The sequence below is a fragment of the Spermophilus citellus genome (genome assembly GCF_964194105.1).
Source record: "Spermophilus citellus genome assembly, chromosome: 6".
NCBI classification, from domain to species: domain Eukaryota; kingdom Metazoa; phylum Chordata; class Mammalia; order Rodentia; family Sciuridae; genus Spermophilus; species Spermophilus citellus.
The window spans coordinates 138,717,230-138,737,013 of record NC_138187.1 but is presented as its reverse complement, the minus strand read 5'-3'; the positions used below and the strand labels follow the sequence as shown (position 1 = coordinate 138,737,013).

The window sequence follows — 19,784 nt, the reverse complement described above, 5'->3', positions numbered from 1 at the left end:
CTAATACAGCAGCATAACACACACCACCAAAAAGCATAGATTTGATTTTTAAAGATAAAAACGTGATTTTTAAGTGTTTTCCTTTGGCATATTACTAGGCATAATGGCTTCTATGAGTGTCTTCATGAAAATGCTTTTATAAATACAAAGATTTTCTTCCTTCCTTCCTTCTTTTCTTTAACTTAAAGAGCCAATTAGTTCTAGTGTACAATAATACTTTTAGAAAACTGGAACCTGATAGGCATATCCTTTGAGATATCTATTATCATTTTAAACAGATGCCATTTTCAATAGAAAAATAAATAAATTTGGGCTTATAAAAAGACAAAATCCATAAAGGAAATGTTGACGTTATGGAATGTATGAAATATATCTGGGTTGTATGAAGATACACAAGTAGCAAAACCCAAAAAGTAAGTACATGAACTTGATGAAAGGAGAAATATAGAATAAAAAAATATTTTTATAGTGAGATTTTCTAGAGTAAAATTATCTATTTAACAGCAATTAAACCAAGTTTTATTCATCTGAGGAACATAAATTAGAGACATAAGCAACCAAAGAAAGGTACTTTTCAGGACCTATAGAAAGGAATCTATTCACACCAGAAAAAATAAAACAATACTCAAATAAATGCCAACTACTTCTCAGTTATAATTCCAACAACCTATGAGCCTTTAGAATTTAAAAATGCCACCCACAGGATCAACTATCTTTAGATTAAAATTTAGTACTTAAAATGTAATGAGGGGCATTTATTTCAGACTTAATAGTTTATATCATACCATGTTTCTTGCTGGAGTGAGGGGAAGATAAAAGCTCAAAAAACAAAACAAATCAAAACATAGCACAAAAAGCCTACTCTTTAAAGGTACTGAGTGAAGCACAACCAAGTCAGCCAGAACCCATGGGTCCAAGGTTCTAGAGACACAGGAAGTATGGAGGTGCTTTCTTCTCTCTTCAGTGCGCTTTCAGATTCAGTTTATGGGAAAATGAGGCCAAACTGCAGCCTAGGGCTTGAGGAAATCTTACTGGAATAAGAAGACAAAAGTTGGAGCTTTGGACTATCAAGGACTTGAGGGGTCAGAAGCCTGGGCGGGGCAGGGAGGAAGAAGAAGAATAGAAAAATGAACCAAAATATCTGCCAATTCCAAAGATGAATATTTCCTGAGTGAGACAGCTGGAGACCAGGGGCTGAGGGGCTAAAGGACTGAGTTTCTTCAGTAGTCCCAAGGGGTGCTGAGGAGAGAGATTAGAATTCAGGACTCTTCAAAGTGAGAAAAGATACCATTCCTTCAGTAAAGACCCCAAAATATGATGAACTAGAAGACAGACCAGAAATAAAAAAAGAAATAAAGCAAGGTCATTTCATGCTCCATCTGCTGGTGAGAATAATATTAAATCTGTGAAAAAACACATCTTCAAGAGCGTCTATAATTTTTAATTACAAAATCCAAAGTTCAATACAAAATTACCAGGCATGCCAGAAACAGGAACAGGTGATCAAATAGCAAGAGAAGAAAACATGGTGACAGATTTACCAAAAATTTCAAAGAGCTATATTTATAAGGCTAAGACATCAAAATCAATATGGTTAATATGTTCATGAAGATACAAAAAAGAAAATTTCACCAAGGAACTGGAATGTGTAGAAAAGAAAGTTAGAAAAATTAAACAATTGAAGATAACAATTTGATAGGTAGATTTAACAGCAAATTGGATACCATAGAAGAAATGATTACTACCATGAAAGCTGTATCAATAGAAAATATCCAGATAACATGTATAAAGAGATATAGGATAAAAAAAATAGCATGACAATGATATATGACAAAGTGAAATGGTCTAACATATGAATACTTGAATTCCCAGAGTATATAATAAAGCTATATTTAAAGAGAATGTGACTGAGAACCTTCCTAAAAAAAAGAGACATCAAGTTGTAGATGCAGTAAGTTCCACAAGCTTCACAAAATATAAGCAACAAACTACAACAAAAAACACATGAAGCCATACTACAGTTGTTATGGTTTAGACACAGGTTTTCCCAAAAAGCTCACGTGTGAGACAAAGCAATAAAGTACAAGAATTGGGTTATGAGAGCATTAACCTAATCAGTACATTTATCCACATGAATGGCAGGGAGGGTATGGCTGAAGGAGGTAAGTCACTGGAGGCATGCCTTTGGGTATATATTTTGTCCCTGGTGAACAGAGTTCCCTCTGCTTCCTTGTTGCCATGTTGTGAGCTGCCTTCCACTGCCCTACTCTTCCACCATAATGTTCTGCCTCATCTCAGGCCCAATGCTATAGAGTTGGTCATCTATGGACTGAGAAATTTAAAAGTATGAGTCAATAAACCGTGCTTCCTCTAATTGTTCTCATCAGGTCTTTTGGTTACATCAACAAAAAAAGCTGACTAATACAAGAGCAAAACTATTGAAAACCAAAGATAAAGAAGAATCTGTAAAAGCAAAACCAACTGGGAAACATTTCTTTCAAGTGATCAACAATAAAAATAACAGTAAAAATTTCAAAAAAGTCAAAGAAGCTTGAAGAAGAGAGATGACATATTTAAAGTGCTATAAGAAAATAAATGCTAATGTCACTTTATAGCCAGAAAAACTATCCTCCTTAAGGTAAAAATAAAAACATTTTAGTTAAATAAAAGCTAAGAGAATATGGTGTTTCTCATGCAGAAGGAAAATAATTATAGATGCACAAAGATAATGCAAGAAGGAATGGACAGTAAAGGAAAAATATATGATCAAATCTAAAGAGAAAAAATCAGAATAAATATTAGAAAATATTTTAATGGCATTATAGTGAAAATATGAAATACAAAACTTGAAGAATGCAATGAATCAATTCATTATGTAGAGCTTTAAAAGACAGAGTAAAAAAAAATACATTACCAATAATGGGAATGAAAAACGGTTATAACCAAAGATCCTATAATCATTAAAGAGATAAATAAAATACCCTGAATTCTTCCAAAAGATTTGGTATTTTAGATTATACAAATATCTTAAAGTCAAAAGAGACACTGAGTATCTGACAGCTCTATAACTATTAAGGAATCTTTAATTAGACTGGGGACATAGCTCAGTGGTAAAGTGTTTGACTAGCACACAGAGGACCTTGGATTTGATCCCCAACATTGTAAAAAATTAAAACCTTTCTCTAAATAAAATAAATAAACTCAGAGGGATTTACCAGTGAATTCTTCCAAATATTGAGAGTATGATGCCAATTTTACACAAACTCCTCTACGTACTTCAAAAAGATGTATTATTTCCCATGTCATTTTTTTGACCAGTCTCATTATTACAAAGCCTGACAGGGACATTACAAGGAAAAAAATATAGGTAGTATGTCTCATGAACATAGAGAAAAAGGGAGAAACAAAAAAAGAAAAGAAAAAAAAAAGAAAGGAGGAGAGAAATAAAAGCAAGTAAACAAACTGAATTCAGCTATACAGGGTAATACATCAGGAACAGGATGTTATATCTTGAATACAACATGATGGAGGAACAGGGTAATATATCATTAACAGAGTAATAGAACGTGAATCAATCTGTGTTTATTCCAGAAACGTAAGGTTTGACATACAAAACTAAACATAACTTATCACATTACTAAACTTTAAAAGTCTATACAGATAGTTCAATAGAACATAATAGAATTGACAAACCACACATGTGATCACTTAATTTAAAACAAATGTATCAACAACATGCAGTGAGAATAGTCTTTCAGTTAACAGTGGTAGCACATCTAGATAACTATATGTCAAAATGGGAATATTCATCCCTCCTTAATAACAACAAAAATTCAAGATGCGTAGATCTAAATATGAAGGTTACAATAAAGCTTCTAGAAAGTGACACCCAAAGTTTCAATTACCTGGGGTCAGTTTGTCTTCATTATCTGAAGTTAAAGAAGTTTGTTTCTTTGAAGTTTTCAAACCAGCAGACTACTGCAGGAGCAGAGATCCACCCCAGACCTCCCACACCAGCCCGCAGGGGACCCAGGCTCTCAGTAGGCCTGGTCCACCCCTCCTGCAGCCACACCCGCCACAGGATTGTCCCTCCCAAACAACAGACTACCAAGGGAGGTCAAGCCCAGAGGCCCAGATCCACCCACACCAGCTTGCACAGGACCCAGATCCAGGATGCAGTAGCATTCAATGAGGGACACCAACAGGGTCTGGAAGCCCAACATCAAGTGAGGTACAGACAATCTGCATGGGTACTATAAGAATATAGGAAAGAAAGTGTAATATCTCAGATCCACACTGCAAGAAAGGAAGACACATAGACAACATGAAAAAACAGGGAAGAAAAGTGCCCCAAACAAACCAGGACACTGTAATAAACAGAACCCGTGGACAGGAAAGTTGATGAAATGTCAGAGAAGGAGTTCAGAAGGTTCATAATTAAAATGATCTGTGAACTAAAGAATGACCTAAATGAGCAAATATAGGCAAAAATTGATTACTCAAACAATGAATAAGAGAGCAAATACAGGTAGCAAAAGATTACTTCCAAAGAGAGATAGAGACTCTGAAAGAAAACCAGTCAGAAATCCTTAAAATGAAGGATACAATAAATCAAATTAAAAAACTCAATAGAAAGCATAACCAACAGACTACATCACTTGGAAAAAAGAACGTCAGATAATGAAGACAAAGTATATAACCTGGAAAATAAAGTTGATCACACAGTGAAGATAGTTAGAAACCATGAACAGAATATCTAAGAATTATGGGATAGCATCAAAAAACCAAAACTCAGAGTTACTGGGATAGAGGAAAGCACAGAGTTTCAAATCAAAGGAACGCACAATCTCTTCAATGAGATAATATCAGAAAATTTCCCAAGCATGAAGAATGAACTGGAAAACCAAATACAAGAGGCTTACAGGACACCAAATGTACAAAATTAAAACAGATCTACACCAAGGCACATTATAATGAAAATGCCTAGCATACAGAATAAGGATAGAATCTTAAAAGCTGTAAGAGAGAGGAATCAGATCACATATAGGGGGAGACCAATTCATATCTCAGCAGATTTTTCAACCCAGACCCTCAAAGCCAGAGGATCATGGAACAACATATACCAAGCTCTGAAAGAAAATGAATGCCAACCAAGAATCTTATATCCAGCAAAACTAAGCTTTAGATTTGATGATGAAATAAAAACCTTCTGTGATAAACAAAAGTTAAAAGAATTTACAACTAGAAAGCCTGTACTCTAGAACATCCTCAGCAAAATATTCCAAGAAGAGGAAATGAAAAACAATGATGATAATCAGCAGAGGGAAGGATTACACTAAAGGAAAATCTAATCACAAGAGAAACCTAGTAAAGTTAAATGACAAAAACAAATAAAAATGGCTGGGAATACAAATCATGTCTCAAAAACAACCCTGAATGTTAATGGCCTAAACTCACCAATCAAAAGACATAGACGAGCAGATTGGATTAAAAAAAAAAAAAAACAATATGCTAGCTCCAAGAGATTCATATCATAGAAAAAGACATCCACAGACTGAAGGTGAAGGGTTGGGAAAAATCATACAACTCACATGGACTGCAGAAGCAAGCAGGGATTTCCATCCTCATATCAAATAAAGTAGACTTCAAACTAAAGTCAATCAAAAAGGATAAAGAAGGACACTACATACTGCTCAAGGGAACCATACACCAACAAGACTTAACAATTATAAATATATATGCCCCAAACAATGGAGCATCTACATTCATCAAACAAATTCTTCTCAAGTTCAAGAGTCAAATAGACCACAACACAATAATTTTGGTGACTTTAACACACCTCTTTCATCATTAGATAAATCTTCCAAACAAAAGCTGAACAAAGAAACTACAGAACTCAATAATACAACCAATAACTTAGATTTAACTGACATATATAGAATATTTCACTCTTCAAACGAGTGAATACACTTTCTTCTCAGCAGCACATGGATCCTTCTCTAAAATAGATCACATACTATGCCACAAAGCAACTCTTAGCAAATATAAAAAAGTAGAGATACTACCCTGCATTCTATCAGATCATAATGGAATGAAATTAGAAATCAATGATAAAATAAGAAATAAAAGCCACTCCAACACCTGGAGACTAAATAATATGCTACTGAATGAATAATGGGTTGCAGAAGACATCAAGGAGGAGATTAAAAAAAATTTAGAGGTGAATGACAATACAGATACAACATATCGAAATCTCTGGGACATGATGAAAGCAGTTCTAAGAGAAAAGTTCATTGCATGGAGTTCATTCCTCTTTTTAAAAGAAGAAAAAGTCAATGAATAAATGACTTAACATTACATCTCAAAGCCCTAAGAAAAAAAGAACAAATCAACACCAAAAGCAGCAAAAGACAGGAAATAATTAAAATCAGAGTTGAAATCAATGAAATTGAAACAAAAGAAACGATTGAAAAAATTGACAGAACAAAAAGTTGGTTCTTCGAAAAAATAAATAAAATTGATAGACCCTCAGCCATGCTAACAAAGAGAAGGAGAAAACTGAATCACTAACATACATGATGAAAAAGAAAATATCACAACAGACAATACAGAAACACAGAAGATAATTAGAAATTATTTTGAAAACTTGTACTCCATGGGCTGGGGATGTGGCTCAAGTGGTGGCGCGCTCGCCTGGCATGCGTGCGGCCCGGGTTCGATCCTCAGCACCACATACCAACAAAGATGTTGTGTCCGCCGAGAACTTAAAAATAAATATTAAAAAAAAATTCTCTCACTCTCTCTCCTCTCTCACTCTCTCTTTAAAAAAAAAAAAAAAAAAAAAAAAAGAAAACTTGTACTCCAATAAAATAGAAAATATCGAAGGCATGTACAAATTTCTAGAGTCATATAATTTGCCTAAATTGAATCAGGATAATCAATTTCAAGTGACAAAATAGCAGATGCCATCAAAAGTCTAAAAAACCAAGAAAAACCCAGGGCTGGATGGATACACAGCCGAGTTCTACAAGATCTTTAAAGAAGAACTAATACCAATACTCTTCAATTTATTTCAGGAAATAGAAAAAGAGAGAGCACTTCCAAACTCATTCTATGAGGCAAATATCACCCTGATTCCAAAACCAGGCAAAGACACATCAAAGAAAGAAAACTTCAGATCAATATCTCTAACGAACATAGATGTAAAAATTCTCAATAAAATTCTGGCAAATCGAATATAAAAACATATCAAAAAGATCATGCACCACAATTAAGTGAATTCATCCCAGGGATGCAAGGTTGGTTCAACATACGGAAATCAATAAATTTAATTCATCACATCAATAGACTTAAAGAAAAGAATTATATGATCATCTCAATAGATGCAGAAAAAAAGCATTTGATTAAATACAGTACCCCTTTATGTTCAAAACACTAGAAAAATTAGGGATAACAGAAACATATCTCAACATCATAAAGGTTATCTTTGCTAAACCCCAGGCCAATATCATTTGAAATGGAGAAAAATTGAAGGCATTCCCTCTAAAAACTGGAACGACACAGGGATGCCCTCTTTCACCACTTCTATTTAACATAGTTCTTGAAACACTGGCCAAGAGCAATTAGGTGAAAGAAATTAAAGAGATAACACATAGGAAAAGTACTCAAATTGGCACTATTTGCTGATGATATGATTCTATAACTAGAAGACCCTAAAAGTTCCACCAGAAAACTTCTAGAACTAGTAAATGAATTCAGCAAAGTAGCAGGATATAAAATCAAAACCCATAAATCAAAGGCATTTCTGTATATCAGTGACAAATCCTCAGAAATGAAAATGTAGAAAACTACCCAATTTACAATAGCCTCAAAAAAGAATAAAATACTTGGGAATCAACTTAATGAAAGAGATGAAAGATCTATACAATGAAAACTATAGAACCCTAAAGAAAGAAGTCAAAGAAGACCTTAGAAGATGGAAAGATCTACCTTGCTCTTGGATAGGCAAAATTAATATTATCAAAATGACCATACTTCAAAAAGCAATATACAGATTTAATGCAATTCCGATCGAAATCCCAATGACATTCCTCATAGAAATAAAAAAAGCAATCATGAAATTCATCTGGAAAAATAAGAGATCCAGAATAGCTAAAGCAATCCTTAGCCAGAAGAGTGAAGCAGGTGGCATCACTATACCAGACCTTAAATTATACTACAGAGCAATAGTAACAAAAACAACATGGTATTGGCACCAAAACAGACTGGTAGACCAATGGTACAGAACATAGAGACTAACCCACAAAAGTACAATTATCTTATATTAGACAAAGTTGCCAAAAATATGCACTGGAGAAAAGGTAGCCTCTTCAACAAATGGTGCTGGGAAAACTGGAAATCCATATGCAACAAAATGAAATTAAACCCCTATCTCTTACCATGCATGAAACTCAACTCAAAATGGATCAAGGACTTAGGAATAAAATCAGAGACCCTGTGTCTAAAAGAAGAAAAAGTAGGCCCTAATCTCCATCATGTGAGCTTAGGTCCCAACTTCTTTAATAAGACTCCTGTGGCACAAGAATTAAAATCTAGAATCAATAAATGGGGTGGACTCAAACTAAAAAGTTTCTTCTCAGCAAAAGAAACAATCTGTGAGGTGAATAGAGAGCCTACATCTTGGTAGCAAATCTTTACCCTTCACACATCAGAGAGAGCACTAATCTCTAGATATATAAAGAACTCAAAAAGCTAACTACCAAAAAAAAAAAAACCCAAATAACCAAATCAATAATTGGGCCAAGGACCTGAAGAGACACTTCCTCAGAAGATGACATACAATCAACCAACAAATATATGAAAAAAATGTTCATCATCACTAGCAACTAGAGAAATGCAAGTCAAAACCACTCTAAGATTTCATCTCACTCCAGTCAGAATGGTAGCTTTTATGAAAACAAACACCAATAAGTGTTGGCTAGGATGTGGGGAAAAAGGTACATTCGTACACTGCTGGTGGGACTGCAAATTGGTGCAGCCAATATGGAAAGCAGTACAGAGATTTCTTGGAAAATTAAGAATGGAACCACCATTTAACCCAGCTATCCCTCTCCTCAGTCTGTACCAAAGAACTTAAAAACAGCATACTACAGGGACACAGCCACACCAATGTTTATAGCAGCATAATTCACAATAGCTAAACTATGGAACAAACCTAGATGCCCTTCAATAGATTAATGGATAAAAAAAAAAATGTGGCATATATACATGATAGAATATTACTTAGCAATAAAAGAGAATAAAATCATTGCATTTGCAGGTAAATGGTTGAGGTTAAAGAAGATAATGCTAAGTAAAGTTAGCCAATCTCCAAAAGCAAAAGCCGATGTTTTCTTTACTATAAGGAGGTTGATTCATAGTGGGATAGGGAGAGGGAGCATGAGAGGAACGGGCGAACTCTAGATAGGGAGAGGGGTTGGAGGGGAAGAGAGGGTGTACGGGGTTATAAATGATGGTGGAATGTGATGATCATTATTATCAAAAGTATAAGTATAGGGCTGGGACTATGGCTCAGTGGTAGCGCACTTGCCTTGTATGTGTGAGGCACTGGGTTCGATTCTCAGCACCACATATAAATAAATAAAATAAAGATCTATCAACAACTAAGGGAAAAATAAAAATTAAAAAAAAAATTTTTTTGAAAGTACATGTATAAAGACACGAATTGGTGTGAATACACTTTGTATACAACCAGAAATATGAAAAATTGTGCTCTATATGTGTAATAAGAATTGTAATGCATTCCACTGTCATATATAATTAAAAAAATAAATAAAATAAGTCATATTATAAAAAAAGTTTCTTTAAATAGAAAAGAACATAAATATAAAAAATTTTGAAAAGATACATGATGTCTTTAAAATTCAGAATCTTTGTTCATTGAAAGATACCATTACCAGGGATGGGTTTGTAGCTCAGTGGTAGAGTGGTTGCTTGGCAGGTATGAGGCACTGGGTTCGATCCTCAGCACCAATAAAAATAAATTAAAAAAATAAGTGTCTATAGACAACTGAAAAAAAAATTTTTTTCAAAAAAAAAGAAAGATACCATTACTAAAGTGAAAAGAAAAGTCATAGAGTAGAACAAGATAAGTCATAGAGTAGAACAAGATATCTACAATACATACAATCAGCAACGGGCTAATACAACTAATATAGAAAGAACTCTTACAAACGAATTTAAAAAAAGATTTAAGAAAATGAGAAGAATCAATTATAATAGTGGATGCCCAAATGGCCAGCAAGCATATAAAATATGGGGAGGTTTGAATATCACTACTCATCACAAAAATGCAAATAAAGGCTACTTTCAAATAGTACTACATATCCATCAGGTGAACTAACACAAAATATGAAACATTGGTGAAAATGTGGAGCAACTAGAATTCTTACACTGCTAGTGGTAGTACAAATGGACATAATTGTCTTAAAAACCTGTTTAGTAATGTCTATCCTTGTTGCCAGGAATTGCAGGGTCAAGTATAATACCAGAATAATTAATTTTTTTGCATGTTTATGCAAAAATATGGACAAGACTGTTCAAAGAACTAAACAATGCTTCCTTCACAGTAGAATGGACAAAATAAAGTAGGGTATATTAATATGAGAATAAAAATAAACCTCTCATAAAAGTATCTCACAGACATACTTTTGAGTGAAAGCCAGATCTTGAAAAAAAAAAATGTTCTTATTATGTAATTCCATTTATATGAGGGTCAAACAGACACAACTGATTTTTATTGATATAAGTCAACATAGTCATTATCTCTGCAAGGAGGGGACCGGGAAGATGCCTCTGGGGTCCTGGCAGTATTCTACATGTTGATCTGAGGGGTGGCTACATTGACATGTTAATTATAAAAACTCATTGATCTGTCCATTAAGATTTGTACACTTTATATGCTACACTACAGCACAAAGATCTTATAAAGACAATTTACCTTGAACTTAAAAATATGAACCAAGGCTAAAATCCAATCCCAAATTTCTATCAGTTTATGCCAATTTTAACTAATGTATTACTGTTTCAACAAGACAACTGTTGAAGTAAATATATAATCACTACTCCAAGGATTACATAAGCAAAACATGTATGGATGAGAATAAGCCACATAGGAGAATAATTTTCCAAATTCTAAATAATGATATTCAAAAGTACTGAAGCTTTTAGAATACAGACTAGAAGACCACAATATTGCTTATTCACATAAACTCCAATATAATGAGTAGACATCTTACTGAGGAAAATGATTTAACCAAGAACAAATATAGGCATATTTTTCTCCTGAATAACCTCACCAAAGTATATATGAAGTACCCATTAAGTCTTACCTGAATGTGTCCGAAAATGCATTTCCAGACTTGATTTTCCTTTAAAAATTTTCTTACAAACGTCACATTGGTGAAAGGTTGCTTTATATCTAAGAAAATAAAAATGTTTGCATTTTTCAATGTAATTTTTAATAATAATGAAAATAAGTTCTAATTTTATAACTGTACATATAATTATCAAATGAATAAAGCATAGAACTCTACAGAAACATGGATACTTTTAAGTATGGAGCTTGTTGCTGGTTCTTATTCCTCCAGTTATATTCAAAAATCCATAAAAAGAAGCCTTCAGATTTTCAACTATTTTAAATCACTTTTTAATATCAGCTATTTAAATATACAAGAAAAAATTAATAGGACAAAAACAGATCAATTGTGGGCTACAGGGAAGAGCAACTGAGTACAAAGGGTATAAATCCTGAGGTATGGAAATAGTCTGTATTCTGATGGTAGTGATTATATGACTTACAGAACTATTCTCTAAAAAGAGAAAATTTCACTTTATGTAAATTAAAACATTAAAGAAACAAATACTGAGGCTGATTAGAAACTGCAGCAATCTCAAAATTCACATTCATCAAAAAGTTGACAATGCTCTCATCATTTCACTTCTTAATAAATATTTGATATTTGTACTTATAAATCAAATAAATTTCAAGGAATGAAATACTTGCCCCTCATTTTTATCATAGACATAAAACTATAAATTACCCAAAAGTTAACTTAGTGAGCAGCATACTATATAGTGTCTAAGAGTATTTTTGAGTTAAATAATCTCAAATGTAAAATTTAATTGTGAGGACTAAGATATTTGCAAAAGAGTATTATTTAAGTCAAAGTCTATGTCTACCCCCTCTTACTCCTTCAATTCAGTGAAAATAAGTAGGAAAAAATATGCCTTGCTCAATTCTTTAAGATCTATAAAGAAGCTATGATAAACTAGGAAAAAAAACAGCTGATTAACCTATCCCTAATTAAACAAAAAGCTCTAACTCTTCCTCAATCAAGACTCAGCCTATGTAGTAATTATGAAAAATTTTACTTTTTCACTCACTTTTGCCACACTTTCTCACCAAGGTGCACACTTTTGTAATGAACAGTGAGATGATCCCTACGACCAAAACATTTTCCACATTCTTCACACTGATGAGCCTTTTCACCTAAAAATAAAGTTCCAAATACTTTGATTATAGTATACATTTCAGTTTGTTCCCCCCCGCCCCATAAATAAATGACCAAACAATAAGATCACATGTTAGGAAATAAACCAAGAAAGTAAAACCACCTATTATTCTGGGCTATTTCCTTTATATTCCTTTCTTAAACACTTTCCTAAGGGAATCCATATTTAATTTCATGAATGTAAATCCTTTATCCACTTGGAAAAAAATTAACAGCCTTCTGCTGTAGATTTCAAATCTTACCTTTCAATGTAAAAGAGCAAAATAAATGAAATTACTTTAAAACCCAGGATATTTTTTAGTTGTGTATATAGATATATATGTCTAGATGTGAACACCTCAAATGAACATACATTACATTGAAAAGAGGCTGTTTTACTATTTATAAAAAGGACCTGAACATTTTCAGATCTTTGTACTTTGCTTTTGAAAGATTTTCATCTGTGGGATTTCTTACTTTTGCAATGAGCCAAAATGCAAATGTAATGAAAAATCCTAGGTGATTTCCTATTTTTACATTTAGCTACAAATACTTGGTCTTTAAAAATCACTATCTCAGCTGGGTGTGGTAGCGCACATCTGTAATCCAGCGGCTAGGGAAGATGAGGCAGGAGGATCTTGAGTTCAAAGCCAGCCTTAGCAAAAGCGAGGCACTAAGCAACTCAGCAAGAACCTGTTTATAAATAAAAATACAAAAAAGGGCTGGGGATGCAGCTCTGTGGTCAAGTGCCCTGGTTCAATCCCCAATAGTAAAAAACTGTAAAAAACTAAAAATTACAAAAAATTGAAAATAACTGCAATCTGCCTCACTGATATGATTTAAGAAAATAACTATTATTTGTTGTATACTTTATATTTTAAATTATGCTTATTAGAATAATCACCTGTTCTACTGTGCTCTTAGAGATGGCTCTTTCCCATTATTGTGCTCACATAGTTGAGACTCTTAGAACTTCCTGAACATCAATCTAAGAGGAAAATATGAAAGAAATCCCCAGAATGTAAAAATTATAAATACAGTATAAAGATCTGAAATTGATCGGGATTATTAAAATACTCTTTTCCAAAGATGCTTTTAAAATTTAGTATAACAAAAACAATTACAATCATTTTCCTTTAAAACACCAAAATTTTGCTAACTATTTCTCAAATACAATCAAAGTGGGAAATATTATCACAGTTTCTTCCGTTAGGGATGTGACAATAGCAATAATTTCACATATCACCATGATATGCAAATTCAAATATTTTGAGAATTTGTTTAAAATTAAATTTTAAACTATACTTTGTAGTCACAAAGGGTGACCAAATATATGATTAAAATTTCAGGGAATGTCATAAAATTACTTCTCTTTTAGATGCTTCTTTCAGAAATGATTTTAGAATCAGCATTAAAAAGGAGTAATCAATATACACCTAATTATTAAAACTACAGCTAATGTAAACATGATGTATTATGATGTTCTTTTTAGGTATTAAAAAATTCTGAAAATAAAAAAACAAAATATAGCCTACCTGAATGTATTTTTTTGTGCTTTGTAAGGTGGTCATGACGAATAAATGTTTTTCCACACTCATCACACTCATATCTTTTGTCATCATGATGTACTCTTAAGTGAAGCCTATAAAGAAAAAAAAGTGCAAACCACTAAAACAGATGACAAATACTTGAAAATGAATAAATAATGAAAAATGGGCTGTCTACCCAACCTCCTTCAGGTACTATTTGTCTTTTATCTGTGACTTTCAGAGCCTTTCTCAGTCTTCTGTTCATTGGCCCCAGGGTTCTATTCACCACTTCCAAAAAAGCATTTTAACATTTGCACATGCTTAAACCACTTTTGGATAATATTTCTTCCCAGCATGTTAGATCTTAAATCTATTTCATGAATCTACCAAATATCTGGGGTTGTTATCTGACTGGCCAAGTCTTAGAAACATCGAAAGGAGGAATATTACAGGAATAGAATCAGACAAATGGAATAACTGTACAAGTGACTAAACACATGATAATAATAATAGCAAATAACACAGCAAATAACTGAAGATTAGTACTATTCCAGAAGACAAGTGATACCACTTATAAATTGATAGTTCAGAATTTATTGTATTATAAAAAAACTCAACATTATGAAAATTACACTTTACCACTCTTTGCACTAGTTGAGGAAAATGGAACTCCTTTTATAGTCATTCAAACACAGATTATAAAGGTTTCGATCATTAAAATTGATTTAACTTGAATCCTTCTATCCCTACAATCTATTATATATACATACAATGTGTGTGTGTATATATATACACACACACTCTTATCTTTTGTCACATATACAGTATACACATATATATACACACTTTATATATATATATGTATGTATATACATATACATATACATATACATATATATATCTCCTAGTAAAATGAAGAGCTTTCTCATTCAAGTTGCCAAAATAAGTGTTGATTCTACCATAACTAAAATCAGTAATCTAACTGGACTGCATCTAAAGGAAAAACAATCTGTCTAAATTTAAGAGGAAAATAATAAATGAAAGTGTAAACATTAAAGCCTTATGACTAAAATTCTAGAAACCAATCATAAAATTAAAATGATACACGCATTTCCAAAAAGCAGTTATATATCTAGAAAAACATTTTCATAAACTTCAAATGTGGTCACAGATTCATTCATAAAATTGAGAATTCTAGAGTTTTAAACTTGCCATGTTTTTATACTAAAGATATTCTTGTATAATGAAGAATGAAGAAATAGAGCTGGGAACGTAACTCAATGATATAGCATTTGCCTAGCATGCTCAAGGCCCTGGATTGGATCCTTAGTACTGCAAACAAAAACATAAGCAAAAAACAAACAAACAAACAAACAAACAAACACCAAATTTGAAACAAAAAGGTTCCAAATAAATTCTCATTCAAGGAAAAATAAATAAATATTAAAATAATAACTTAGTAAAACCTTTAGTAAATTTGGCAATGAGGAAACATTTAATAATATTCTTTATAAATCCTTTAAAATGCAAATAAATATTAAAAATTGTAGAGAACAGAAAGCTTTTTATACAATTTTACATATGTTTAGAAATATTCAACAAAAAACATTATAAGAAATAAATAAAATGGAGATGTAATTGTATCTTACCTCACATAGGGAAAAATAGCTTTACTTACCTGTATGAGCTTCCATGACGAAAACTTTGTCCACAAATACTACAAAGATGAGGCTTTTCTCCACTATGGATTCTCAAATGTTCTTTCAAAGTAGTTCTGTGTTAAAAATACATAAATTTAAAGTTTTATTATATACCCATGTATATACTACAAATTTCCAGAAAGATTAATAGAATGGTATACAAAGCCAGAGATATTATAGCAATTCTTTTTCCTACAATATTTTTACTCTCTACTGAACAGCAGTATACAAATATGCTTGTTATGTCTTTCTCATTAAAAATAAATTAAAAACACTGATTGTGGCATTCTTTGTTATTGGTTGCTTACAGATTTAACTGTACAACTTAAGCACACTTTGAAGAAGTGTAAGTAAAAAATGCTCAATTATCACTACTGAATTGGGTAAAACTTATGTGGATTTTAGTACAGAAGGTTGAAAATATTTAAGGAATTCAGTTTATCAGTTTTTCCTTCCAAATGTGTGCTCATTACTTGTTAGATGTTTTAAGGCAAAGAAAACAATACAAGTGTTACTGACTTTCAGGTGGTGATGTATAAAAGGAACCTATATAAAGGATATAATTTTTGCTCTTCCTAAGTCTTGCAATCCCACTGACCTGGATGGGCTAGTGTGTAACCATTACAGCTCCAAGTAAACCACAACCAGCAGTCCCTGAAATTCTAACATTCAGAATTTTCCCACATACTAATGTGCTAAGTAAACATGGACATGTTATTTACAAGAGGAAAGGAAATGAAAAGCAACTGAGACTTGCAGGCTTTTAGCTGTCAATAGTAGTTTGTTTTTTAATTTCAGTCTCATTAAAAGGCTTAATATGAAATGAAAGTCAAGCTCCACCAGCAGATGGTGCACTTCTACAAGGACCACCAACACTTGACAAGTAACAGTTCCAGCACTGAGGAAAATACCGCCCCCAAAATAACCAGACCCCTACCTTCTAAGTAGTTATAGTAAAAAGACAGAAGGATTATCTTTGTTTTTCTTTTGGCTTACTTTTTATTTTTACAGAAATACTATTAGTAGAAAAATTAATTTATGCCCAAACAATAGTCTATATTTTTTCTATCTATAAATGATTTTATATAATATACTATAATGATTTTACTATACCTCCATCATATCCATCTATTGTTTTAAGAAAATGACATTTCTCACTGCTTTAGACTATGAAACTTTCACATCCTGAAGAGTGTATAAAATTTATATGTACTGTTTAAAATAGCATTAAGTACATGTGCAGATTAAGACTTAAAGCTTCTCCTTAATCTCATTTTTTACTCCCTCCTCAGAAATAATTATTCCCTTTTTGTTGTTGTTTTAGTCTGAGGATAGCCCCAAAATAACATTTCTGTGGAAGAAATTAAATATCCTTAATTAACATTAGCATACAGAAGTTCTAAAGAGAGTGAACAGAGGCAAGAAACCAGACCTCCTCTAGTATTCTGTTCTCCTAGTTAAAAGATAAAAATGCTAGCAAGTAATCTAACTAATGACAAACCTCAACAAGTCTGAGACCACACTAATACCAATATGGACTACACATTGCATATGTCACATATCTGACATTTTGGTATTTTCATGTACTATCCTCCTGTCAATGCCCTTTGCTTGTCTCCTATGTTAGAACTTTGTTTTCCTGTAGCCCTTGTCTTCCCCTTTGTGAGATTATTCTTGCATTTTGGTAGTACATACTCTGTATTAGTTCATGAGAAATAGGACATTAAAAGCTATTTTTTAACACCATGAAAACGTGTCAAATTCTATTCTCAGATGCAAATGTTTTCTTTTAAGAACTGTAGGTTGGGATTATTTTTTTTTCCAAATTTTCAAAGTACTATTACATCATCTTATTTCTAGTGTTGCTGTTGAGAAAAGTCCAAGTAATTCTATTCAATGTAGTGACCCTACCCAATGAAAAGCATATAAAAAGTTTCTCTTTGTCTCTGGTGCTCTGAAATATCAGTGATGTATATTTTCATCTAATGACCTAAGCATCTGCTGGGTCATTTCTATCTGGCAATTGATATTCTTCAGTTCAGGATATAATCTTGCATTATTAAAAATAAATTTCCAGCCCTCCATGTTATTTCTATTCTTTCTGAAATTCCTATTCAGATGCTAGATTTCCCTGATCCTCTAATGTTCTCATCTTTATTTTTTATATTTTTGTACCTTTTTTCCTTCACTATTTATCCTTTAGTTCTCCAATTGATATCTATACTCTGGCCATCATGCTTTGAATTTCTAGGAGATTTATTAAGTGATCCTTTCCTACAGTATCCTACCCTTATATAATGGATTCTGAATCTTCAACTAGGGAAACAATTAGTAATTGTTTACTTAAAAAAAAAGTTTTCTTCTTTCTTCATAATCTGTTTCCTTACAGTCCTTTTCCCACCCCCTCTGTTTGTGCTGTAATCTATTTTCCATGTTAAAGGTTTTCCTCTACATCTTATAATCTTTGACTATCTGCTCATGATTCAGTGATAGGGACAAGATATTAGCAGAAGAATCCCTAGGGCTTACTCCTTTCAACATTCACAAGGCATTTAATCATATAACATTGTGGCATATTCTAGTCCTGCAATCCTCTTTTGGGAAAAGGGCTGATGCCCAGCAGAAATGGCACATTGGGTCTATGGAAAAGAATCTAATGATCTAACTTCAAAAACTTTCAAAGTATTTACTCTAGTGCTTTTGATCTGTCTCTCCTTCACTAGAGTTCCAGTGGTACTCAATACTGCTAGTTCCTATACCTTGTGTGGATTCTGTGACAAACTAGGCTTTTTCCATTTCCCATGGTCCTTTGGGATTTGTCTTTTCTTAGATGTACTAAGTCAGTTACAAGTGATTCACCTGCTATATAGCTTTCAAACCTGACTTGCCATGTTATCTTTCTCTTCTCTTTGTAGCTTAATGTCTTTAAAAAGCAAACATAATGCCTTTAATATATTTTAGTGGGATTTCAGAAACAAATGAAATGTAAGTTAAATCAATCATCTAAACCTGCAAATCCTAGCTCCAAATCATTAGCTACAATATTTCATATAATTTCTTCTTTTTTCTTTATATTTTAAACTAAAGCAGTACTCAGGTATTTTGTGTCTTGAGTTACTCTACACTTCTTAAAATTCATAATAATTATTTTTTACATAAAAGTGCTAAAATTTGTCTGTGTATGCAGACAAATCTTCACCTTTCTCGTACTGATTTTCCACAAATAAAGCAAGTCCATTTTCTTTTTCCACCATGAGTACATTCTATGTGGCGTTTCAAATTTCCAGTGTCATTGAACTGACGTCCACATATATCACATGGAAAAGGACCTTAAAAAAAAGAAAGAAAAAGAAAGAATAGTATGCATTCAAAGAGAGATACTAAGTTAAATTTAGTAGGTGTGCTATACATTTATGCCTACCACTATCAGTGCATATGTTTTAATATGTTACACTTATTGGTTCATAGTTTTTTTCTTCTTCTTTTTTAGATTGTTATTCCTGGAAAGCAAGTGACAATCATTTCCACAGTCCTAGAATCAAGTAGAGGATTTGTTAAGTAATAGACATAATTAATGCTGAATGAACTAATGTATTAATAAATTAAAATGGCCAGTTCCTAATTCCTAATTTGAAATCAAGCTGAACCAAATGAAAATGCCACCTACTAAATATCTGTGAAAAGTAGGTAACAAAAAACTTTGAAAAGATAAAAAACTTTTTTTTTTTTGGAGGGTTCACAATTTGGAAATACATTGCTGTTCCTAATAACAAGTTTTTAGTGATACTAAGTAGACTTAAAATATTGTGGTACGTTTCTATTTAGTCCTACAAAATTAAACCCAAATTTGCCATAGTAATATTGACCTTTGCTGGATTCCGAATTTCACCATGATTTTATCAAATATACAACTGGAGAGAATAAGTTCCACTCAATGGCAAGTTCAAAGGAAGATAAAGAATGTGAAAAAGGGGGGCTGGGGTTGTGGCTCAGCAGTAGAGCGC

The 19,784-nt window shown here is 32.6% G+C and overlaps 1 protein-coding gene across 1 annotated transcript in view; it reads right to left on the bottom strand.

Annotated features, from left to right (window-relative positions):
• Positions 1–19,784, bottom strand: part of ZBTB41 (zinc finger and BTB domain containing 41) — a 42,048-nt gene that overhangs the window by 6,450 nt on the left and 15,814 nt on the right. Inside the window, exons 6-10 of the mRNA XM_081298472.1 lie at positions 18,980–19,109; positions 15,759–15,854; positions 14,087–14,193; positions 12,445–12,550; positions 11,391–11,479 (exon numbers count right to left, since the gene is read on the bottom strand). Of these exons, the coding sequence (XP_081154598.1) occupies positions 11,391–11,479; positions 12,445–12,550; positions 14,087–14,193; positions 15,759–15,854; positions 18,980–19,109 (528 nt within the window). The remainder of the gene's footprint in view (positions 1–11,390; positions 11,480–12,444; positions 12,551–14,086; positions 14,194–15,758; positions 15,855–18,979; positions 19,110–19,784) is intronic.